Source organism: Rhineura floridana, chromosome 4 (assembly GCF_030035675.1).
Source record: "Rhineura floridana isolate rRhiFlo1 chromosome 4, rRhiFlo1.hap2, whole genome shotgun sequence".
In the NCBI taxonomy this organism is placed as follows: Eukaryota; Metazoa; Chordata; class Lepidosauria; order Squamata; family Rhineuridae; genus Rhineura; species Rhineura floridana.
The window spans coordinates 185,871,064-185,895,699 of NC_084483.1; the positions used below are offsets into that span (position 1 = coordinate 185,871,064).

A 24,636-nucleotide genomic window follows, 5' to 3' on the forward strand; every position below is an offset into this window, starting at 1 on the left:
GTACTACGCCATTCTCCAGGTAATAAATGAATATATTACAACGGTAGTAGATCCGGGGCAGAATTGTGTGGTGCCCTGCTTGTTTCATAATTCTAGACAGATGCTGAACTGTTGAACTAGTCTAACACATTTTTATCCCATGCTACCATTTCCCCCTCCCCCTCCCTCATTTGATTCTCACAAGAAACCAATTAGGTCAGTTTAGGCTGAGAAATAGCCCATGTTTACCCGGTTAGTTTAATGTCCAAGTGGGCAATCAATGTGAACTCAGGTTCAAGTTCATCCACTACACCACATTAGCTCTCTTTAGGTATGTTTCCCAGCTGCTTATGGTAACAAAAAGCCACATTTTCTTAATTTAGGAACAAAGGATGTGAGGAAGAGGCAAAAGCTTCATTAAGTTCTACATATATGATGGCGCCTACTTTATGGAACACACTCCCTTCTTATACAGGGAATGCATGAACAGCTGGCTTTGTGTTCCTGTTAGATCTTTGATTCGTCATCATTTCAACAAAAGCAGTTGCCCAATAGCCTCAAATTAAGCAAGAGCAGTCTCTGGAGGGATGATGTCATGAACAAAAAATTGAAGTAGCATCAATGAAATCTACTTCTTCCACCACCTGGCAACCATGGTATGCTTTACAAATTATCCTGGAATATGTTATTTAATAAATTTATATCCCTCCCTTCTTCCCAGAAGGAGCCCAGGTTGGCAACACTGTTGCCTTGCTGCCCTACAGTATTAATGTTAGCTGTGTGGATGTGATGAGACAACAGATCTGGACAGCCACTCTCTCCTGTTAATTTTAAGGTTTATGCTTCCAGTGTCAAGGTTATGGCTTCCAAAGAACAAGGCAATGCACACCTTTTCACCACTGAAATAAGTAAATTGCATTTACAGAGGTGCAATAGAGTGGGAATTTACACAGATGAGTTGCTGCTACATACTGATTTTGGCTGTGGTCATGTAGAATACAGCTAATAGAAGCACAACTAACATAATCATCTACTTTTTTTTTGAAGGGGGGAAGACTTCAATTGCTTATGACCAGATTTCATTTGACCTCTAGTGGGGATGTATTCGCTTCTGAGGAGTCAAGAGGCATTTGTAGTGATTCAGTGCCTTCCTAGAACACAGCAGTTTTAGAAGACAGCATGGCTGTAGTCTGGCATATCCCAGTCTGCATTTGTATTGTAATTATTTTTAAGATGTTCTTTAAATTTTTTTTAGTGTTTTATCACTGTTGTTTGCTACCCTGGGCTCCCTTTGGGAGGAAGGGTGGGATATAAATTAAACAAACAAACAAATAAATACTCCTTTATATCGAAATCAGCTCCCTGATTCTGACCAAGCAGCTGTCTTGCTTGTCATTTGGTTAAATTCAGGATGCCAGCTTTCTTTGACCTGGTCATCCCAGAGGCGACCCCAGTTAGACACTGGACCTCCAGATGTCACAAAAGTCAATAAAATACCATCCACAGAGGGTTGAGCTAGATTTTATTTTGGATTTGCTTTGTGCTGCCAGGAGAGGACAGCAGCATTCATGAGTGTGAAACCAAACAGTCAATGCACAATGCAACACACAGCAACAAAAACGCTGCCATTGACAACTTACATACATATTCATATAGCCTGCTCAGCTCACACCAAGCCCTTGGGCCCGCCTGATCAAGAAGTTGGCTGGCAGACGGGAGGCAGTCAATGGGTGGCATTTACCTCTTTTAGTACTCTTGGGAAAACAGGAGGATCTATAGGCCAGAAAAATGTGCCTCTGAGATCTCCACTTCTCAGATCTTCCTTTGAGCCATAGCCCTTTGCCAGGGATTTCCCGTTTGTTCCTGGACATGTGTTCAAATTATTTCAGTCAGGAAAGTCTAAAGCTATTCCATCTCAGACTGCAGGAATGGATCTGCTGCTGGAGAATCAGCTGACTAACAGTCTCTCAATGTACATGGCTAAAAGTGATGCTCTGAGACATCAGAAGTGAAATCCTCCTTCTACAAGTAACTTAGTCATGGCCTGTGCCGCAGCCATCCACATCTGTCAGCTACAGACTCAGCTGCAAGCAGTGGTATTTAGACCTGCTCTCCAGATTCATTTCAGGATTGATATCTAACCCTTGAAAAGTGAGTGATGGCTACAATCCCCAGTGTACTTTCATTCAATTGTGGCATGATTGCGCTCAGAGCCCACTGAATCAGACACCCATTGTTCCTTCCAGTGCCAGCTCCATCAATAAATACCATAACCCCACGCTACTCCCTGCAGGAGTGGGGTAGAAACCATCTCTGGCAGATCTGTACTAGTTTTTCCCTTGGCTGTGAGTTCACAGGAAGGGATATCATTCCTTGGTTCACCCACAGGGAAAGGAGCGGCTCATCTATTCTATAGTCAGTAAGGATGTGCATTCATCTCCTTCAGAACTGCCATCTAAACCAGATCCAGTCACGGAAGATAAATTGTAATCTTGTCAGGAATTCAGAGCACTTTCAGTCTGCTCGCCGGATAAACCAGATCTCATTGCGGCGGTTAGGGACACCAGGGTTCTGGTATGCAGCCACCATGTAGGTTTCACGGAGCACATTATCTGTGGAGCCCAGCAATTCCCAGAGAAGGTGAATCTCCCGTAGGATCGTTTCTTCCGTAGTTGTCCCATAAAACACCCTTTACACAAGGTGAACAACAAAACAATTGCCCGTAAAAATCTAGTGCTGGTAATTGCTTCTCTGCCCACCCAGCTGTCTATCCACCAGTATACACCTCCTGATCTGGATAAAGAAAAATGGAGAGAGCCAGCTTTCCATGAGGTTCTTTCCTGTCTGTTATAGGATCTCAGAACATTGTTCCTCACTTCAGTCAGTCAGTCAAATTTTATTGCCTAGCCGTAGGCCTTTGCAATTACAATTTTAAAAACAACAGAAACAGTCGGCATTAGCACAGCATTAAAACAGCTTTAAAACAGGAACCATATGTCCCTTAGCCATATACAGTGGATGTAGTACAGGAACAGATAACCATAATCCCCCTAGTATTTGTTCAGTACTTCTGAGACAAACTTCGCCCGTAACTTTTGTGCTGCAAGGGCAAAGAGGGCCACCCTGTGTGTAACAGAGTAGTCCTGGTCTGATAAAAGATAAATGATATTATCTTGCGGTGAACTCGACCGTACCAGCAAGGTATCAAGAAATTTGGCTCTGGGATGAGAATATAGAGGGCACTCTAGCAGATAGTGAGATAGATCTTCAATCACATCTGCACCACAAATACACACACGTTGATGCCAGGGAATCTGGCTATACCGGCCTGATAAGACCGCAGACAGCATTGTTTGGAATCTTAGGGCAGTGAATGCATACCTAAGGTTAGGTGGAATATAATAGGCCAAATAATTTGCTCTCAGATGATCCATTTTTATTACACAAACCACCTTGAGAATTTGGAGTTGTTGATAGCCAATCGATCAATCCAGTTGCTGTGTTGAAAGATTGCTTTCTTTAATTTACCTCGGTTTGAGACAATTGAGTTCGAGGATGTTATGTGGTACAGGTGATATAAGCACGATATTCTGGCACTCCAGCACGTATCCCTTGCAGCCATATCATAGCATAGTTTAGTAGGAGTGTTCTTTATAGATTCCCAAAAATTAAACAGGGCGTAGTGGACACAAGCACTGAGTTGAGGGAGACCAAGCTCTGCTCAAAGAAAGGCCACCGGCGTTCCCCAGGGGAGGCACAAAAGTTTTCTCATGAAACTATTTTGAATTGCCTCTAGACTGGGCATATTGGAGCTTTCCCAACCCCATACCAGTGCCCCATATAAAATCTGGGCGAGAACATAATTTATGTAAATTTTTAAGGCAGGGAGGACCAGATTGCCTCCAGCTGTTCTATAAAAACTCAAAATAGCCCCACAAGATCTTAGTGCTGAGAGTTTAATATAATTTATATATGTTTTCCAGGAAAGATTGTCCTGGAAATAGATGCCCAGGTACTTAAAAGTGCGGCATTGCTCAATTGGGTGGCCATCTATGGACCAAGGGAAGTTCCTGGGCCTCTCACCAAAGACCATGACTTTGGTTTTAGAATAGTTAATCATGAGGTTTTCTTTTGTGCAGTATATACTGCATTTCTTAAGGAGTCTCCTCAAACCAATTCGCATAATGGATAATAGAATCATGTCGTCAGCATACAAAAGTATCAACACTTTCCTATTTCCAGAGGCAGGGGGGAAGTATTCAGGGCCCGCCAGTTCAGAAGTTATTTCGTTAAGATAGAAATTGAAAAAGGGCCAATAGACAGCCCTGCTTTACTCCCTTATTGATGGCTATGGGATCTGTAAGTGAGCCAGTGGGCCCCACCCTAACTCTTGCAGTGTTGTTGTCAGAATATAGTTCTCTGATAAGAAAGAGAGGCTGCTTATCTATATTGGTTTTGGCTAACTTGGCCCACAGCCTTGCTCTATCTATAGAGTCAAAAGCCGCTGCCAGATCCACGAAGGTGGCATAAAGATGTTTCGTGGGGCCATGGATACTTTTCCTTGCAATGCCATAAAGAGTTAGGCAGTGGTCCATAGTGCTCTGGCCTTTATGGAAACCAGCTTGTTCCAGGGAGATAACCTGGTTAGTGGTTTCCCACTCTTGAACTTTAGTTAGCAGGTATTTAGAGTACAATTTGACCCCTGTATCAAGAAGGCTGATGGGACGATAGTTGTTAGGATCGCGTTTTTCCCCTTTCTTATAGATGGGGATGACAATGCTTTGCTTCCATCCTTCCGGGAAAATACCGGTCTTATTTACTTGTGTAAACAATTTGGCAAGGATGGGTGCCCAACAATCCGGAAAATTTTTAAAAAGTTCAGGAGGGGGCATATCCTCTCCAGGGGCTTTGCCCGATCTCAAGGTAGACATGAGCGATTTTATTTGCGAGACCAAGACTGGGGGCCAGACTGGGAGGGGGTAGTCCGTTTGGAAGAGAACCTCAGGAGCTCCAATGGGAGGTGAATAGAGCTTGCTGAAGTGTGCATGCCAAACTTCAGCAGGGATCTGCCAAGAGTTTAGGGGGCTTGATGTGCGTATCCCTTTGGCCACCAATTCCCAAAAACCACGTTCGTCTTTTTTGCCCATGGCCTGATCTAATAATTGCCATTGGGATCTAGCATATGCGTCTTTTTCCCTTTTCAGTAATGCCTTATATAAAGCATGCAAATGGACTAGATGTAAATGCTGAAAATTTTCCGGGCATCTTGTTGCACAGCAGGAGTAATTAGTTAGATGGCGTTTTGCTATTTTACATTCATGGTCAAACCACCTGCAATTTGATGGCCCCAATGCCGGTAATTGTTTATTCGATGTCAATATGGGTCTCAATATGGACACGATTGATTGATATGGCTTCAAAGCATCTCTTTTAGGTGTTAATATTGCTTGCCTAATAGAGACTGGGAGATTACTACACAGAAATTCCGAGGCAGTAGACCATCGAACTCTCCGCTCAGAAATTTGTATGCCTTCCATACTTAGCGCCTCCTCCTCTGCCATGCACTCCTTTTCTCCCAGGTAGAATAAGAAAGCATCCATTCTCCCCTTCCCTATTTATAGGCATTTAAAACATAGACCTAGTATGCATGAAATAGGGCCCACCTGGCAATAACCCGAAGTGGCATTCTCTCTAGGATCTGGATGTCTGGGTCCATGGGGAGAGGGGGGTTAGGCTGAAATTCTGCAGGGAGGTAATAGGCAGTGATGACTTCTTGCAGCAATTCAGTGCCCTCCTCATTCAGGTGGATCTCATTGACCACTGGCACTGTCATCCCCAAATGGCGGCCTAGATGAAAACACATGCAAAGACACCAGACAGTGAAAGAGGAGGATCCAGAGAAACCCATCCCCTGCCTTTCCAGTTCCAGATGGTCCAGCTGCTGCAGGGTGCTAGTGCCCTGCCATGGCACTTGCTTCCACATACCTAGGGAGTTCTCCTTGCAGATGTACCGTATTAGTTTCATGAAACCCATAGAGATGCTCTGCTCATACTTTGGTTCTCCTTTGGTAATGCATGCCCATTTCCCAGCTGGGTATAGCCGTTCCTCATATGCTATCTCCTCACACTGAACCAAAAAGGAAAAAGAGTTAGCAAGAGTGACGAATTCAAACAACACAGGTTGGAAATTGCATATTTAAAAAGCTTTGGCACTAGAGGAAAGATAATAACTCCCAATCCATCCTAACTAAATATAATGTTACACCTCCACTGCCAAACCTAATTTATTATTAATAATTATTATCTAGTTTTATATTCCACCTTACCTCCAAGAAGCTCATGGCATCACACATTCTTTTCTCCCTCTCCATTTAGCCTCACAACAAACCTGTGAGGTAGGAAAGGGCCGAAAGTGAGATTAATGGCAGAGGGGGAATTTCAGCCATGTCTCCCCAACCTCAGTCCAACATTCAGGGGTCACCATCATGGCATCCTCAAAGGCCTTCATCAGTGTCCTTGGACAGGGGCCCCAGACGCTGAGCTTTCTTCTAAAAAACAAGTAAGATTCTAGCTCTCCTAGAAAGAAAGTTATGCAGCAAAATGTGCAGGTACTCTTCCAAGTGTTTTCTGTGAAATGAGCCAGCCTGGCTGCTCCTGCCTGTCAGTGTTTTTAATCAATGGGTGAAGCCAGAGCTGTGATTGATAAGTGAGTTATTTGGACACCAGGCAATATGAATTCCTGGATTCCGAAAGAACTGCTATTCCCCCCCCCTTTTGCTGCACTTTTCCTGCTTCCGTCTTATTTTCTAGTAGTCCTTGGAATCTTTGTAATTTGTCCTTCCTTTTTTTCCCCTAGCAACCAGAATGCATCTTTTCTGTGGTAGGTTTGTTTGAGATCAGGTACTCCTAGAAGTTATTGTCTGCAAATACAGTAAGGTGGACGTGAAAGAATCCGCTCCCCAAATGACAAATGCAAAATGTGAAAACTTTGCAAAGAGGCTCAGGCACGCTGTGCAGGACCTAAAGCCAGACACTCATCAAAAATTCACTGTATAGTTAACTTACAATAGTGGTATACATGTCTACTCAGAAGTAACTCTCTGTGTTTAATGGGGCTTACTCCCATGTAAGTGGGTACAGCACGGCTTTGGTTTAGGGTTGGCATTGGGAAAAACAGGGTACTTGTGCCTTTAACAACTGTATCTCCACAATCAGGACCAGAAGGACGACACAGCTGACTTCCCATGGTAAGCATAAAGCTGTCTGGGATTGGAGGGAGGGAGGGAAAGGAGAAGCAATGACTGTATTCTCTAATGTTTTGTTATGCCATGTCTCCCATGGCAGCCATTTTATGTTATGCCACACCCCCACAGCAGCCATATTATGAATGGTACCTGCAGAACTCTCTCAAAATTTGAAAAATGCTCACTGGTGTAAAAAGCTTGGTAGCCCCTGCTCTACACCATTTTGGTTCTTTGCATGGTAAAGCCAAACAGAAAGACTGATATAGGCCAGATACATCTCAATGTCATTAGACCCAAAATGGCATTTAGAAAGGGAACGGGTGAAACAAGAGATTTCTCCTTTGTGAAAGGCTGTAACATCTTCACCTTTTTTAATCAGCTGTTTTAAACCACACTCAACACAGGTATTAGGGTGCTTTTCATTAAGGTAATCATTAAAGCTTCTCTGAACCACCACTGATAATAGGAAAAATCCTCAAAACCTGTCAGGATAAGAAACAGTTTATAGCACTGCCCTCTCTACAGAATATACTTTTATCAAATACACTACTGTTTTAACTAATTAATGCTTTTATTGATTCAAGAAAGTTGCTTAAAATTGTTGTTTCTTCAGTAATCACTAACGGGTTTATTACCCCAGCCACTGCACTAACAGAGGGTTGTATTCAAGTAACTCCTACTCAGAGAAGACCCACTGAAATTAATGAATTGTTAGCCGTGTCTAGTAACTTCAGTGGGTCTACTCTGAGTAGGATTAGCATTGAACACCACCCAGAGGCCTTCATCACAAGAATATTCCTTCCCAAAGCCTGTAATCTACCCAGACAAACTGGACAAAAATTAGACTAAAGACACAGAAAAGAATGATGACCAAAAGTGGAAAGGGGGAAAACTCATCAATACAGTTAGGGAAAGAAAGAAAAAGAAAATGAGAATGATATAACCAAATGCTTTTGACACAGAAAAAAACAGAAAACAAAATAATTAGTTCAGCAGTCCCTGAAACTATCCTGCACATCTATGGAGTAATAACTCCACATGCATACTGATATATTTCAGAAGAAAGGAAGATTCAGCTTCTCTAAAACATACATACAGTTTGGGGTTAGAAAACGAAAGAGGAAAATGATGCGACTCTTCTAGAAAGCATTCCCATGGAATGGACATCTGGTTGGCCACTGTGAGAACAGAATGCTGGACTAGATGGACCATTGGCCTGATCCAGCAGGCTCTTCTTATGTTGTTAATTGGTATGGCTAACCAGAAAGCAAGAAGAAATCACTTGACCCTGAGGTCCCAGGGTGGGTTACAAAAGTTTAAAATATATTCTTAAAAACAATTTAAAACAACTTAAAATGTTAGAACCCTTCAGAGACATCACATCCAAGAGTAGATGCAGAGAGAGTAGCAGAATTTGCCATGAAAGGCTAGTATTAGTAAAGCTGATAAATACAACTTAGAGAATATAGTCTACCAATTTTAATGAGGACATTGAACTTGTCAAGGATTATCAATACCTCGGCACAGTCATTAACCAAAATGGAGACAATAGTCAAGAAATCAGGCTAGGACTGGGTAGGGCAGCTGTGAGAGAACTAGAAAAGGTCCTCAAATGCAAAGATGTATCACTGAACACCAAAGTCAGGATCATTCAGACCATGGTATTCCCAATCTCTATGTATGGATGTGAAAGTTGGATAGTGAAAAAGGTAGATAAGAGAAAAATCAACTCATTTGAAATGTGGTGCTGGAGGAGAGCTTTGCGCATACCATGGACTGCAAAAAAGACAAATAATTGGGTGTTAGAACGAATTAAACCAGAACTGTCACTAGAAGCTAAAATGATGAAACTGAGGTTATCATACTTTGGACGCATCATGAGAAGACATGATTCACTAGAAAAGACAATAATGCTGGGAAAAACAGCAGGGAGTAGAAAAAGAGGAAGGCCAAAGAAGAGATGGATTGATTACATAAAGGAAGCCACAGACCTGAACTTAGAAGATCTGAGCAGGGTGGTTCATGACAGATGCTCTTGGAGGTCGCTAATTTATAGGGTTGTCATAAGTCGTAATCAACTTGAAGGCACATAACAACAACAACCAATTGTGGGGGGAAATACTCAAGTTATAGCCTGGTCCTCTTAGTTCACACAGATGACAACATAGGAGGTGTCAAATTTGTTTTGAGGTTGTACCATTTTAGATGGCAAGTGGGGGGCCCTCCTCCATTACTACCAAAAATCCTCATAGACAGAAAAGTAAATGTCAGAGAGAAGGGTTCCAGCATCAGTTTTTACCATGAAATGTGTATCTTCTATGTGCAGGGATTTGTATACTGATCAACCATGTGGTACTCCCACATACACTAGCAGCCTAAAAAAGTATTCCCTAGAAACAGGATTTAAATGTTTTTTTATTTATATTCAAAAGATAAATATAACAACAAAATAAATAAAAGATGTGTAATCATCAGAAAAAAAGGATTCTGTTAGTTGTAGTTGTGGTGTTTGTAACTGCTACTACCTCATTCATTGTTTATGAGCCCTGGACTTTGGTCATGGAAACACTCCAAAGATTGAGATGATAGCAAAGATGCAGCAAGACCCTGGTTTGGGGGAATATATAGCACTTAAAACAGTCTGTAGAAAAACTGACAGGTGGCATTATAGGATCATGCTATTAATGTGCGAACATGGAAGAGAAAATGAATGCTGGTCGTCATGTCATTTGTGCTGTTGGGACTGATGATGGTCTTAAGGGTATCTGACATGCTATTTTTCATTGTAAAATTTAGGTTAGCAAAGTCTGTCCAAATACAACAGAGAGCAAAAAGAGTAATTGATGATAGGTAATTAGTGCTGAATCTGGACAAGAAAAAGAGGCATTTAGGCATCAATTAGGCTACTCTGAGAAATGCTAGAGCTCAACCCAAGAAAATGGTGCCAAAGTCTATAGATTAGACTTTTTTTACAATAAATGAGAACATAGCAACTGCCTTATTCCAAGTCAGACTATTGGTCCATCTAGCTCAGAATTGTCTACACAGTCTGGCAGCAACTCTCCAGGGTTTTAGACAGGGATCTCCCCCAGCCATACATGGAGATGCCAGGGATTGAACCTGGGACCTTCGGCATGCAAAGCAGTTGCTCTTAACATAATTTTCTGCATTTGGATGAAAACCAGGAAACTACGGTTTGCCACAAACTATCAGTTACTGCTTTTATTTTCCTCCCCATACATATGAAGGGAGAAGGGAGAGCGCAAACCTACTCATTCTCATGATTGTTGGTTTGTCATTACAGCTGAATTGAGCCAGGGAGACTGATGCCAGAATTAATATTGGAAAACGTCCTTGAAGGACCTATCATACTTACAGAATATTGAGACAACACTCCCACCCTTTTGCGCCTGAAAGCCAAACTGCATTTCATGAAATGGACATTGTTTCCTCACTAAAACAGAAAGTTTACAAAGCTCTCTGACTCCATACAAATATGGTTCCAAGAAATCAAATGCAGCAAACAAAAGACAAGGAAGTGCCTGTGGATTTACAGATCTCAACTTGCTGCACCCTCAACAACCAGAGGAAAATAGAGACTACTTAAAAGACATTTTCCCTTGCATGCATTAAAAAGAGAGAGAGAAAAAACAAGACGATGAGGAAGACCAGGTGGATTGAATTCAACATATATTGCTGCACTGAAGAATCCAAGCCATTAGTGCATTCTTTCGATCCAGTTAGTACTAATATATGGAGACAAAACTAAAATTATGACAATGGGAAGGTAAGACTAACAAAATGCCCATCGCTACAATCGGCAATGATGGGTGAAGGAAAAAGAGGGATTGCTGGGGGAGGGCACAGCGGAAGAGATAGGCCAGTCAACCTACAATTCTGTACACCAGGAGCAGCTAACCTTTATTGGCTGGAGCTTTGCCACCCCTCTGAAGGCTGCATGCCAGCACGTGTGCACACACACACACACACTTGCACTCAACAGAGGAGTGACATACATACAGTGGGCTGATGCACACACGTTCAGGCAGGCACATGTATGCACATGCTCAGCGGAAGGGAAGGCAGATGGGCAGGCAGGTAGGTCCATTCAAGGAACTTGCCTAAAGGCAGCAACCACTGCCACCATGGGAATTTTCTCCACCCTCTCCTTCCTTGCAGGGGAGGGGAGATTTGCTATGGTGCTTCCTGTCGCTTTGGGCCAATGCCCAACAAAGTGATACAATCTCCAACAATCATCATCAAGAGCAGGCAAAGAGCTTTGTGAACCTTCTGTAGTGTCATGCTTTGGCTGCTCTTGAGAATGATAGTTAGAAATTGCATCTCTTTGTCAGACATTGGTGCAAAGCTACAGGAGGCCCCTGTTGACCTGCTTATACTATTTACTGCTGTATCACCAGCTGTGATGCCTTTGGCAGCAATCAAGTTATCGTTCATCTTCGGCTGCCGAGGACATCATGGGCAGCTTCCAACTAGCACTATTAATAGTGTAGATGGAACCTGCAACAAGATGTCAGGAGCAGATGTTTTGGGGTGTTTTTACAAGCCCCAGTTCACAAGAAATTGCCAAAAAAAGTATCTGAGGGCTCTTGGGGAAGTCCAGTTAAGGTAAGCAGCCGCTGAAACATTTTAAAAGGTGGGGCGAATTATGTTGGGGGGGAGGGGAATGAAGTCACCATTGATTTGCTGCCTAATTGTCAGGTCTCTGTGAGCCACCCCAAAAGTCATGGTGGGACGTGTTCAGCCATCCTTGCTATACACACTTACCTCGGAGCAAGTCAACAGAGTTCAATGAGGCTCACTTTTGAGTAGACATGTATAGTATTGTAGAAGGACAGATTTGGCACTAGTTTAATGACACCAAAAACTTACACTGGAGTGCTGGAAGAGTGACAGGTTGGACTCTGAAGAAAGATGAGGAGGAATGGCAGGGAGGACATACTACATTACTTGCATCTGCTCTTCTCTCCACGAGATACCACAAAGCTAAAGTCAGCCAGTGCACACACACACACACACCCTTTTCATTAGGAACAGCACTCCAAACCTGTCAAGAAATCAAAGTCTGTATTTGCGAGAGTGCTCACCTTCTCATGCTGTGATAAAGTAGCATAGGGCACATCCTCTCGCATCTGGTTATGGCGCGTCATTTGCACTATTGGTCCAGCCATCTCTGTCAAAACAGAGTCAATTAGGGGAAAATGGCTTTAAAACTGAAAAATATGTTTAAAATTTTCCAAGTATCTATAGAAACCTGTGTTCTTAAACAAACTACCTTCCTTAGGCCTTTTCAGTAGGGTACACTATAGATCTGAATACATAAAAGGAAGGTAGTGCTGCATGGAGAACTACTAATGATTGAGCTCCCTGTATTCCAGCTAAGGTGGCCTCACCCTCCTCCAGCTGCCACTCACAGGGCTATTCAAGAAACATCTTGCCTTAAAGGGAGAAGAGATGTACATTTAAAAAAAATCATTTTGCTTGTCTTGGCTGTTGTATTATATAGTTTCAACTGATGCTTATTGTTTTAATGGATGGTATCCAATGCACTCATTCCATTTGCACAAGGATTTCCATTTGTGCAATGGAACGTCCTTCCTCACCCCATGCATGCCCCACACCCTCCCCAAATCTACTCTGGAGGGTTAGGGGGAAAGCCAGAACAGATTTAGCAGGGGGGAGGAGAGGGAGGAGAGGTAGGGGAAGTTCTGTTGGGCAGCCTGAAATCCTTGGGCTAACAGAATGAGTGCCCTTAGTACTGCCCAATTTTTCTACGTAAATTGCTTTGTGAGGGTTTTATCTTGAATAAAGAAATACATAATAAATACTTAGTTGGAATTAGCTCTTCCTGAAACAGCACAGATGGATAGGTGCTAACAGTTCACTCTTTGGAGGAAGGATGAAGGAGCCTGCTGTGACCCTTCTACCCTTGAGAGAAGACCTTGCCCCCATGATCTCTAACTGCACTTAAACTGGTTTTCTACGGCCCTTTCTCCCTTCCCACCTTCTTTAATTGTAATATTGTTTTTGTATCCAGGTTTTTTTGTATTTTATTGATGTGAGTTGAACTGCAAACTAGTTATTGCCAATCTGATGCATTTCTGTATTGCTATTGTATTTAAAAAATGTTTTTTGCTTTTACCATTTTTTTTAGTACTGGGGAACATAGGAAGCTGCCTTAAACCAAGTTAGACCATTGGCCCGTCTAACTCAGTATTTCTACACTGGCAGCAGCTCTCCATGGCTTCAGATAGGAGTCTTTCCTACCTGGAGATGCTGAGGATTGAACTAGGACCTTCTGTGTGCAAGGCAGATGCTCTGCCACTGAGCTATGGCTCTTCTTCGAAAGTAGTGTAACTGCTAACTGTAACTTACCCTAGGATCATGAAACTGATGAACGGCAGGACAGAAGTGCAAATAATAAATAAACAAACTACAGATTAAATGCAAATAGGTTGGTGCATTATCTTACGTTAATTTTTAAAGTTATGCTACATCTATTGAATTGTTTTATTGTAACATTTAATCTACGTCAGGATACATCTGACGAATTGTTGGTTTGGTTTGAATTTGTTTACTTTTTTAAAATATGTACAAATACAATAGGGTTTTTTGGATATTTATTTAACATTTAGCCACTTTTGGCATTGTCCATTGTGAAAAAGTGGCATATAAATAAAAATAAACATTACTTTTTTCCCCATGCTGAGGGACAGGGGACTATCCGATTCTAATACTTAACACATCCCTTTATATGCCTCTGACTATGTAAAGTGCTTAAAATAACTTTACTCATGCAAATATTATGCTGTAATCTGCAGCTTTACTCCAGTTCTACCAGAAAAGAGACGGAGCGGATTTCCTCTAAGGTATCTCTAGTACTAGTTATAGACCACAGGAAACCAAACTCTCAACTCCATGTTCAATGCATTCAATCCACTTAAGCAATCAACATTATTAATAGTCCCAATTATAAGAACATTACTTTGATATGAGTGCAAAATCTTTAAAACAAATTAGACACAGTAGCGCCTCACTCATATGGCAGGTTACATTCCAGACCCCCACCTAAAAGCAAAACCTGCCTAAAAGCGAACTCCATCAATAGAATGGTGCCTGACACCTGAAAAACGCCATAAAAGCAGAACAAGCACCATATGAGTGGGGCCTTAGTCTAATTGAAAACTGCAGTATTAGCGGAACACCGAAAAGTGGGGCCCTACTGTACTAAGAAAGCACTTTAGCACTGAAATGTTTTTCCACATTAACCCCTCCAAAACATCAACTTACTTTCCAGTGCTTAGCCATCGGGAATGGAGAGCTGAAGAAAAATGTGAGGGGAATTGTGGTAGAAAGGATGTACACTATATAAATGCTAGCACTTGTACATATGGGGTTGTTTCCAATGCCATGCACTTGGAAGTTTTACTCAGTCAACGGGATTTCTGCTTCCTCTCCCCATGCACCCTCAAAATCTGCTCTGGAGGGTCCTCCAACAATCTGGAACAGATTTTGAGGGTGCACAAGGGGCTGCAGGGGACAGAAGAGGAAAGGTCCATTGCACAAATGAAAATCTATGCACTAATGGAACAGCAGTGTTGGATACAACCCATGATTTCTGTGGTCAGCCCATACACATATGCAGCCTTCTGTTAAAGGACTAAGCTTAAAGAGGAGCCCATTCTTCTAGTTTAAAGCTGAAACTTCATTTGCACAGTGCCGACTGGGTGGCCCTTGTGTTAATCATGAAGCCACCCTCTGTCTCCCCACCTTCCCAGAGCCAGGCTGTGCACAGCACTGATTGGCTGGCCCTTGTTGCAAGTCACAAAGCTGCCTTCCTTCCCCTATTACAGCACATAAGTTGTTTTAAAAGCTTTTAAAAAAAAAAAGCATGAAACAAAACATGAGTAGATAAACATGCCAGCTGCTTGGCATGTGTGCTGGAGAACCAAAGATAAAGTGAGAGGGGATACTTTTGAGCTGGAGGCTGAGTATGTAAAGGCTGAAGTACAAAGGTAGGCAGAAGCAGGACCTCACCTTGCAGATTAAAACTCTACACCCTCTCCTCTTTGAAGGGGCAGCTTAATTGGGGCCGTCATGCAAATTCTTACCTTGAGGGAGTGACACTTGGTGAGTGCTGGCTACTGCCTCCCAATGAGAAAACAACCTGTTCTGTTCCTCTCCATCCATTAGTTCATCATCTTCATCGGGGACTTCATCATCCAGTTCATTCAATTCCTCAAGGGTAATACGAGCCATATTAATGCTGTAGCTCCTGTAGAGGATGCAACAGAAAATTCTACCTGAGTGGTTCGAGTGATCACAATAATAGCTCCACTCCATCTATGAGGGAAGTGCTATGTGCACATGACACCATTTTCTTGGGAGCTGCTATGACATGTCCCAGCACCACAAAATTCTGCAGAAACAGAGAGCTCCAGCAAAGTCATCCTATTCATGCAACGACTTCTACTTGTGCAATGGAATGTCTCTTCCCTTTCCCAATACCCATCCCCTGAATCTGCTCTGGGTGGTTGTGGGAGACCCCAGAATAAATATTGGGAGCACATGGGGAGAGGGAGAAGACGTTCCATTGCACAAGTGGAAGTCCTTGCACAAATGGAGCAACTCTATTGGATACAACCCCGAGTCTAATGTGCTAAGTTCAGGCAGAGCATTCTGAGAAGCTGAAAAGACACTATCACAAATAACATCCAGTGGGAAACTCAAGGCACTTAGAGTGAATGAGAGAACCACTGGTGAATGTTTTCCAAGGGCTGAGGCTCCTGGATAGAGTGGCCAAAAGAAAAAGAGGAAAGGGCTCCTGCACCTTTAACAGTTGTGTAGAAGAGGGAATTTTAGTAGGTGTAGCTTCTCATGCAGAGTACCCATGCTGAACTTCTCACTTCTGTGCAAGGACTAAAGGTGCAGGAACCCTGTCCCCTTTTCCATCATGCCATCCTACTCTTAGAGGGCCCTCTGTTCATCCTTCACACTTTAAATGTTGCTGCCGCTGGTTTTATTTGTAATCTGAATTCTAATTTATTTTATGCTACTTAGAAGTCATTGTTTAAGTTTTGGTTTGGGACTTGTATATTCCAGTTCTACAAGGGTCAACATGAACAACAGCAAAGGATCTCATGTGCTTTCTTCTTGTGTTCATATCTGGCTATCAGTTTATTCAGGAGAGAAGTGAACCTCCTGACTAATTTATGAACATTAGGAAACATAGGAAGCTGCCTTATACCGAGTCAGCCCATTAGTCCATCTAGCTCAGTAACATCTACAATGATTGGCAGCATCTCTCCAGGGTTTCAGGCAGGGGGCATTCCCAGCCCTACCTGGAGATGCCAGGGACTGAACCTTCTACATACAAAGCAGATGCCCTACCAATGAGCTATGGCCCTTCCCTATCTAGATTCCATTCCAAATATTATAATCATTACAGTAAAGTTGAATTAAATATTTTAATGGGAACCCCTCTGAGTCTATTTTATTTCAACCTTACAGATAGAGGTTTTGTTGCATTTTTTTAGACTACAACTCCCATCAGCCCCAGGGATTGGGCTCGTGGGAGTTGTAGTTCAAAAAAGTAACTTTTCCAAGCTCTGGATTCACGTGGTAGTGATGAAATGCCTTGTGCTACTATTTTACTACAGTAAATTTGTTATTACTAGTTAATATACATTTGCCATTTATGAAGGAGTCAGAGTCGGAACATTTCTTCCGACTCCACCCAAAATTGCTCCCGACTCCAACTCCACAGCCCTGATAAAAGCTGTGAAATGTTTTTGTATGTTTTTATTAGAGTCAGTGTGGTATAGTGGTTAAGGTGTTGGACTATGACCTGGGAGACCAGGGTTCGAATCCCCACACAGCAATGAAACTCACTGGGTGACCTTGTGCCAGTCACTGCCTCTCAGCCTCAGAGGAAGGCAATGGTAAACCTTCTCTGAATACTGCTTACCATGAAAACCTTATTCATAGGGTCGCCATAAGTCAGAATCGACTTGAAGGCAGTCCATTTCCATTTTTTCATTTGTTTCTGATAGCATAAATGGAGAAAATAGTAAAAAGACATGATTTTTTAAACTGAGAATTATTACAGCCTTTGGTTTAAAGGAAAACTACTACATTAACTAGAATGATAGGAAAATATTCTATACATATTAATGCCTTGTTGCTTGAGTAGACTCTTGAATACTACTTTAGGATGATAGTATCCTGAACATATAGATATGTAAAGAAGTTAAAGATAATTCAGGTTGCAGTCATGTGCTCACTTACCTGGAAGTATGAACAACTGAACACAGTGGAACATTCAGAGTAAACATGCATAGGATCATTCCATATGAAGGGTACAGAAATAAAGAAATGCAGGTGTTTCAAAGATAAACCATCTACCTACAGAAAATGTAGCAGTTTAGCAGTAGATATTTATCCATATCTTGAACATTGTGTGCTTCTCTGGTTATGACATCTTAAATAAAAAAAATTTCCATTCAAGAAGAGAATAGAAATAATATTTGAGTTAGTCCCATGAAATTTAGTGGTGATTATTCCTAAGTATATATACCTGCATAAGTTCATGCATAACTTACTTATGTATGTAAATCCCACTGAAATCATGAAGTCTGGGAACTGGCTACACATGCAGCAAAATGTGTTGGTGGAATGGATACTACCACTTCTGAATGTAGATGGGGGAAATAATATTTTGTCTCCCACATCCCCCGCTTTGTTTTTTAAATCTCTGCAATTAAATCCAAGTTATTTCAATAGGACAAGCAGAAGAAATCTGGATCCAATCTATTGTTAGGAATTCAACATTATGTACTACATTTCTCCAAATTTTGGAATACCTACAACTGTTGCCATCTCACCATTCTCCAGCTTTTGTGAACAATTTGTTACTATGTCATGTCAGATCATTCACAATTGTTTATTTGTAATGTTTTTTAGTCAGCCAAAGCAAGGATCTTTGAGGAGCCTCCCTTTGGAATGATACCTGTTTTGTTTTTTATTCAGATACTGACTAGTAAGGTGTTGGACTATGACCTGGGAGACCATGGTTCAAATCCCCACACAGCCATGAAACTCACTGGGTGACTTTGGGCCAGTCACTGCCTCTCAGCCTCATGAAAACCCGATTCATAGGGTCGCCATAAGTTGGAATCGACTTGAAGGCAGTACATTAACAGTTTTACTGACCAAGAAAAGGTCATCCCTCCTTTTCTTTTACAACCTTCTTAAGATAGTTTCCAAAATAACTTTGTTTGACAGATTTTTTTGGAAATAATAGGTTTTCTGCACTCTTAGAGCTCTAACATAGCAAGGTACAGCTTCATTAGAAAAGTTATGCTAACTAATGATCCAGATCTACCTTCTACCCATTGCTGTCTTAAGGAGTCACGACATGCGTACGCTATTGAGGGGCCTACTGTAGTAGTGATAGGCAGACATTCAACAGCTATAGTTTTCACTTGCGCAGATACGTTTGGCAGTGCAATGACAGGAAAAGTTACACTTCTTGAATTTCTTCCAGCTATGTAGAAATTTTAAGTAAAAATGGTTTGTGTGTGCGAAAGTTTGCTTTTTTAAACTGACAGGCTGTTGGTGGAGCAAGGGCAGTTTGTTTTGTTAAGACAGAGGCTGGAATGGAAGATAGGGCAGGGCGACTGAATCGGAGGGATAAATGCAAAGTAGGTGGGCCGTGGGGCCGATGAAACAAAATATAGGAAGGCGGGAAGGGGTCGGCAAGGCACACTTGCAGAGAAAGGGAGCTGGGAGTCTGTCTTGATTGGGTGTATATGCCAAGGATGGGGGCGTTTTCAAATGGTTTTACCCTTCGTTTTATTGTCGCGTGGATCATCTTTTACAATATACTGTAGTTGTAATTTCAACGTTCGTCTAATATACCGTACGAGAGCCGTCTTTGAATTAATGACGGCTTATGCATTTTAAACAAATAAATAAACAAATAGGGACTCAAGCCATTCAAGACGGCTCAGGGTGAGTGCTCCGGCGGGACCGGCTCCACAGGGAAGGAGACCAGGCGTCCTCGGCAGTAACGGGCAGTGAATCGACCTGCCAGTCCGTACTGAGGACAACAAGCAACGGAACCTGACCTCAGGGCAGCCCTAAGTTCCGCCCTCTCAGCCTCCAACCACCAATGCCTCAGCTTCGCGCCCTCCGCGAGGAGGGGGACAGAGGAGCGAACAACCCACTCCTCTACTGGGTTGGGTGAAAGAGAAGGAAGGTGGGAGCCATTACCTGCCACTTTCTGCGTCTTGAGCGACCCGGAACGGATCCTGGCGCTCGAAAGAAAAAGAGGCGGGAACCCATGTGTGAGTCACTCAAGCGAAAGGGCGGGACCTTGCTCTCGGGCCCAATGACGTCACCGCCAGACAAATTAAAGAGGTGGCTTTCCGGCTCCCCCTTTTCCTTCCAAGGGGCTACAGTCTAACCGAGATTTCCGATTGCAGGCGGTATAATCCTCCATGTGCGGGACAAAGATCATGGAAGTGACCTGGGAATTATGGCTTAAATCTGCGTGTGCTTTTTAAATCTTATACAGGAACGTAGGAAGCCACTGAGTCAGACACTGGCCGGCAGCAAATCCTCAGGTGACCACTCCAAAATCTCCTGTGGGCCATGAAACATCATTCACCTGATAAAAGGGGAGAGTGTCCTCAATGAAATACCACTGCATGGTACCTGGCATGGATTTTCTTGTGGAAATACAAAATGGATATGTGCATCTATGTACAACATGCGACATTTATTTATTTATTATTTGATTTATATCCCACTCTTCCTCCTGGCAGGAGTCCAGGGAGGGAAACAAAAGCACTAAAAACTTTAAAACATCATAAAAACAAACTTTAAAACACATTAAAACAAAACACCTTTGCAAACGTTTCTTTAAAACAGCTTTCAAGACATTGTCTAAGATTAAAAACATTCTAAAAAGAAAATATTAAAAAGCAATAACAACACAGATGCAGACTGGGATAGGTCTCAACTTAAAAGGTTTGCTGAAAGAGGAAGGTCTTCAATAGGCGATGAAAAGATAACAGAGATGGCACCTGTCTTATATTCAAGGGGAGGGAATTCCACAAGGTAGGTGCTGCCACGCTAAAGGTCCGTTTCCTATATTGTGCAGAACGAACCTCCTGATAAGATAGTATCTGCAGGAGGCCCTCACCTGCCGAGCACAGTGATCAATTGGGTATATAAGGGATAAGACGGTCTTTCAGGTATCCTGGTCCCAATCTGTATAGGGCTTTGTATACCAAAACTAGAACCTTCAACTTGGCCCGAACTACATGCATTGCATGATCTACATGCAATGTTGAACATATATAAGGAATTGTGGGTTCCCACCCCAAAACATGCTTTGGGAACTACAAGTCGTACAGCCATGCATGTGGGAGAGAGTTCCCTCCCAGTTCAGAGCTTATTTTGTATGTATGGTACAGATAAGGGCATATATGTATTAGAAAAATAGCGAATATGTAAAGAAAATAAGAAACTGGAGTGCCCATCCTAAAAGATGATTTGGGGCACCACAAATAATACTTCCATGCATCTGGAAGAGTGTGTTCTATGAGATGCCATCCATGCATACTTTAGAGTGTCATCTACTAAATTACATCTTCAATAAATCATTGTTTGTTGATCCTACCACGAGTCACCAACATCAATGCCTTTTAAAAATAATAATAATTAAGCTATAACAAGGTAAGTAACAGGGAAGACCAATACAAAAATTAAACATTAAGAAATTCCACATAGATCATAAGCACTGGCCGTAAGCACTTGGGTATCATAGAGAACACTCTTATCATTTTCTGGGCTGTATGATTTGTCTTGGCCCAGAGAATATTTTGTGATGAGCACCCATAGATACTTTTTTCTTTGCTTTTTGTCTCTTTTGGTTGTGCATACATGCCCTGCACCCAACAGAAGTTCTGGACCACGTGGGAAGCATTGGCATCATTGTAGAAGACATCCCTTTCCTGGGGTGTATGATTTGGCCTGGCCCAGAGCATATTTTGGGGTGGGGACCTTCAGGTACTTCTTTGTCTACATATTTTTGTCTATTTTGGTTGTTCATAGATGCCCTTATCCATGCCCTGCACCCAGCAGAAGCTCAGGCCAGGTGGGAAGCAGTGGAATCTCACAGAGAATACCCTCCCCTTTCCTGGGATGTATGATTTGTCTGGCCCAGAGCCAGGGTGGGTACCCCCAGTTACTTATTTGTTCATGCATGTTTTTGCCCATTTTGGTTCTGCATAGATGCACTTATTCATGCCCTGAGCCTAACAGAAGCTCTGGGCCAGGTGGGACGCACTGGCATGTTATAGAGGAAACCCTCCCCTTTCCTGGGGTGTATGATATGTCCTGGCCTGGACCAGATTTAGGGGTGGGTACCCCCAGTTACTTATATTTTTCTGCATGTTTTTGTCCATTTTGGTTGTTTGTAGATGCCCTCTTCCGTGCCCTGCGCCCAGCAGATGCCCTGGCCCAGGTGAGATGCACTGGCATCTTGTAGAGGACACCTTCCCCTTTCCTGGGGTGTATGATTTGTCCTGGCCCAGAGCAGATTGTGGGGTGGGCACCCTCAGTTACTTTTAATGATTTTATGACATCATTATGCATTTATGACAATTTCAGAAGCCTGATGATTTTGATTGAAAAAATATATTGTTATTCTTGACGGGGAGAGTCCCCTGATCACAGCGATATATCATATGGGGTACCCCAACATATATTTTGGGGTTCAGAGACATGTTGACTTTGGCTTGAAGTTGCTGTAGCTGTCAACTTTTCTTTTTTAGTGTTTTGAACTTTCAAGCAAATAAAGAACTGGGAACTAGGAACCAACTTCAGCATCGTCAGTGGTACTACAGCTCAGTGGAAAAGCATGTGCAGATTTGCTCAGGTTCAGTTTCCCCAGGTTGAATAGGACTTGGGCAGTGTATGAAATGCTGCCCCCCCCGTAGGCCCACTTGGTGCCAGGTGAAGACACTTTTGTCTTTCTAGGCATTTGGGCAGCACCTGGGATTTGCTATCGTGTTGTTAAATCTATTTTTAATATATTTTATGTGATTTTATTATTGTATTTTAAGTGCTTGTAAATTGCTTTGGGAATTAGAGAGGAACAATGTATACATTTAATAAATCTAAGCCTAGCAGGGTTGGGAAAGACCTTAGCCTACGACCCTAGATCCTTACCTCTTCCAGCCCTGTGGGCCAAGTTTGGCATGTGGGTCACAGTAACATCAGGTAATCCATTTTCGCTTGGGTGGTTTGAAATTAAACTGTGTGGATGCAAGCACACTGTTTGTGGCCTGCTTAAGCCCCTAAAACCAGCTGATTGGCAGGGCTTCAAAGTGCTATATATGGCACTATGCAAGCACTAGTGATCAGCTGATTGCTGGAGCTTGCAAAGAGCCCTGCAGGGTGCCTGCCCTTTTTGGCCCAGCTGTGTCTTCGCTTCCTCCACATTTGGCATCACATATACTATCAGATGTAGGGCAGAGGTGTGTGGCTTAGCCAATAAATTCCATGGGCCACATAGGGAGGCCTGGTGGGCCTAAGGGTCTCCATCAGTGGCCTAGAGAGCTGCTACAAGCACTGGGCCAGGTGGACTAATGGCCTGATTCAGTATAAGATAGCTTTATATGTTCAGCATTACACAGCTTTCTTGGTGCTATTTTCTTTTCAGTAAAAAAAGAGGTGATGTGCTTATCTACCCTTCTTTATCATACAGGAATACAACATTGTATGTTCAGTTTTGAGAGACAACTGCCCTTTCCCTTGTTTCATTGTCACAGTTGTTGCACAAGGCGGATGTAAATTGAGGACAGAAGTGATTCAACAGCAAGATTTGCTCTGGAGACTCCTGGCAAAAGAGCTTCTGTGATCATTTTTAATTATTAAATTAAAACGACAACAATCAGAAGTAAATCATGGGTAACGCATGGCTAAACGGCAGGTCTTCCTGCGGTTATTTCCATTGCTCTGCACAAGAGTTGTTCATGCTAAGGCAGACACAGGTGATGCCAGAGACTAGAGTGGGGACAAGATGAGTGGAGTGTATACACATTGAACCTCTATGAAGTCAACACCTGTCTCTGTGTTCCTTTAGTTGTCCCTTTAAGCAAGGGGGGAAGGCGACAGAAAAAGGAGGGAGTGTTGTGTGTATTAACGGATGTGGGCGAGTGTGTGGGGGTGAATGGCATGCATGTGTGCGAGACAGAATGCAGAGATGGGTGTGTGAAGTGTGTGTATGGGGAGTGGGGTGACTCTGGTCCTGCCCACTGCTGGCATGAGGCCCTCAACAGATTACCCCTGAAGGAATGCGGCCCTCAAGGGTGTAAAAAAGTTCCCCACCTTTGCTTTAGTTAGGCAAAGTAATCCCTCTCCTAACTGGCTAACTAGCCACCATTCCCATGCCCCTTCCTGTGTGCCACAGCAGCCCAACTCCCAGATGCAAGGATACATTTGGGAAGGTCCTTGCCGCAGAAAGCTGTGGGAGGGAGATACAGGGGCCTATAGGAGCAAGCACGGAAGGAAGGGCTAAGCCAGTTTGAGAACACAGAGATGAGCTTCTGTCAGCAAGGCTCTACAGTGGAAAGAGTCCACAATAAGGAAGAGGTAAGACTCTGTACCTCAACTTCACTGAGCCAGTGCTTTAAGCAAGAGCTATTGTAACTCATTCTGTGCAACTGGTAAAACACAACTTGCAAACAGGGTCGTAAATATGTTCACCAAAGCTGCTAGTCCACACCAAGCGAAGGAGGGAGCTCCCCTCTTTAGTATGACGATGGTCCCACATGGGTTAGTGTTTCCCAGTGACAGGGCACTCTTCCATTGTAGTGTTATCGACACGAGGGACAAAGAGAGTTCAAATGTGTAAAGATGTTATAGCTGAAATATCCAAAACAATGATCAACTCGAGATGCAGTATCAGTATGGTGTAGCAGTCAGCGTCTGAGTTGGGGTGCAGAGATCTTTGAAGTGGTAGGTTCAGTTGGAAGTGACCAAGGAGCTGTGAGAGGAGAGATCCACACTGCTTGCACTGAAGCCTCTGCTTTCAGCCCGAAGACCCTGGGAATTCTGAAAAACAAACCCCCTTTCTCATGAATTTATATCTTCCAATCATAAGTGTATCTTAATTAAGCCCAAGAGCTTGTGTTTCCTAGTTTAAGATGAAAACAACCCAGCAAATAATCAGATTTCTTTTCATACAGCACAGCGTGTTAGCTTTCAGAGATGTAAACTGCACCAGTCATTTCAGGGGAGGGATAATTAAGCTGCTCCATGGTGATGATTCAGGAGTTGAGAGGGGAAAATCTTTGCCTCCCACTTGATTTCCAACTTATCT

General features: G+C 42.7%; 2 protein-coding genes across 10 annotated transcripts in view; both read right to left on the minus strand.

Moving 5' to 3' along the window:
- Positions 1 to 1,484: 1,484 nt before the first annotated feature.
- On the minus strand, positions 1,485 to 19,621 carry LOC133383897 (heme-binding protein 1-like). 4 transcript variants are annotated; one of them, XM_061625488.1, is made up of 7 exons: positions 19,515 to 19,572; positions 17,209 to 17,286; positions 15,353 to 15,516; positions 12,329 to 12,414; positions 5,965 to 6,106; positions 5,643 to 5,826; positions 1,485 to 2,668 (listed from the first exon to the last, which is right to left on the minus strand). In XM_061625488.1, the coding sequence occupies exons 3-7, from the start codon at positions 15,498 to 15,500 to the stop codon at positions 2,494 to 2,496; spliced, it is 735 nt and encodes a 244-aa protein (XP_061481472.1). In that variant the 5' UTR covers positions 15,501 to 15,516; positions 17,209 to 17,286; positions 19,515 to 19,572; the 3' UTR covers positions 1,485 to 2,493. The 4 variants fall into 4 exon arrangements, with proteins under 4 accessions (XP_061481472.1, XP_061481471.1, XP_061481473.1 ...); XM_061625487.1 differs by lacking the exon at positions 17,209 to 17,286 and having other exon boundaries at positions 19,515 to 19,621; XM_061625489.1 differs by lacking the exons at positions 17,209 to 17,286; positions 19,515 to 19,572 and adding an exon at positions 19,087 to 19,303.
- Positions 19,622 to 23,146: 3,525 nt separating this feature from the next.
- The window catches only part of KLC4 (kinesin light chain 4), a 77,200-nt gene continuing 75,710 nt past the window's right edge, over positions 23,147 to 24,636 (minus strand). For all 6 annotated transcript variants that reach the window (XM_061625473.1, XM_061625474.1, XM_061625476.1 and 3 more), the window contains one exon: positions 23,147 to 24,368. In XM_061625473.1, the coding sequence (XP_061481457.1) occupies positions 24,279 to 24,368 (90 nt within the window). In that variant the 3' untranslated portion in view covers positions 23,147 to 24,278. The remainder of the gene's footprint in view (positions 24,369 to 24,636) is intronic.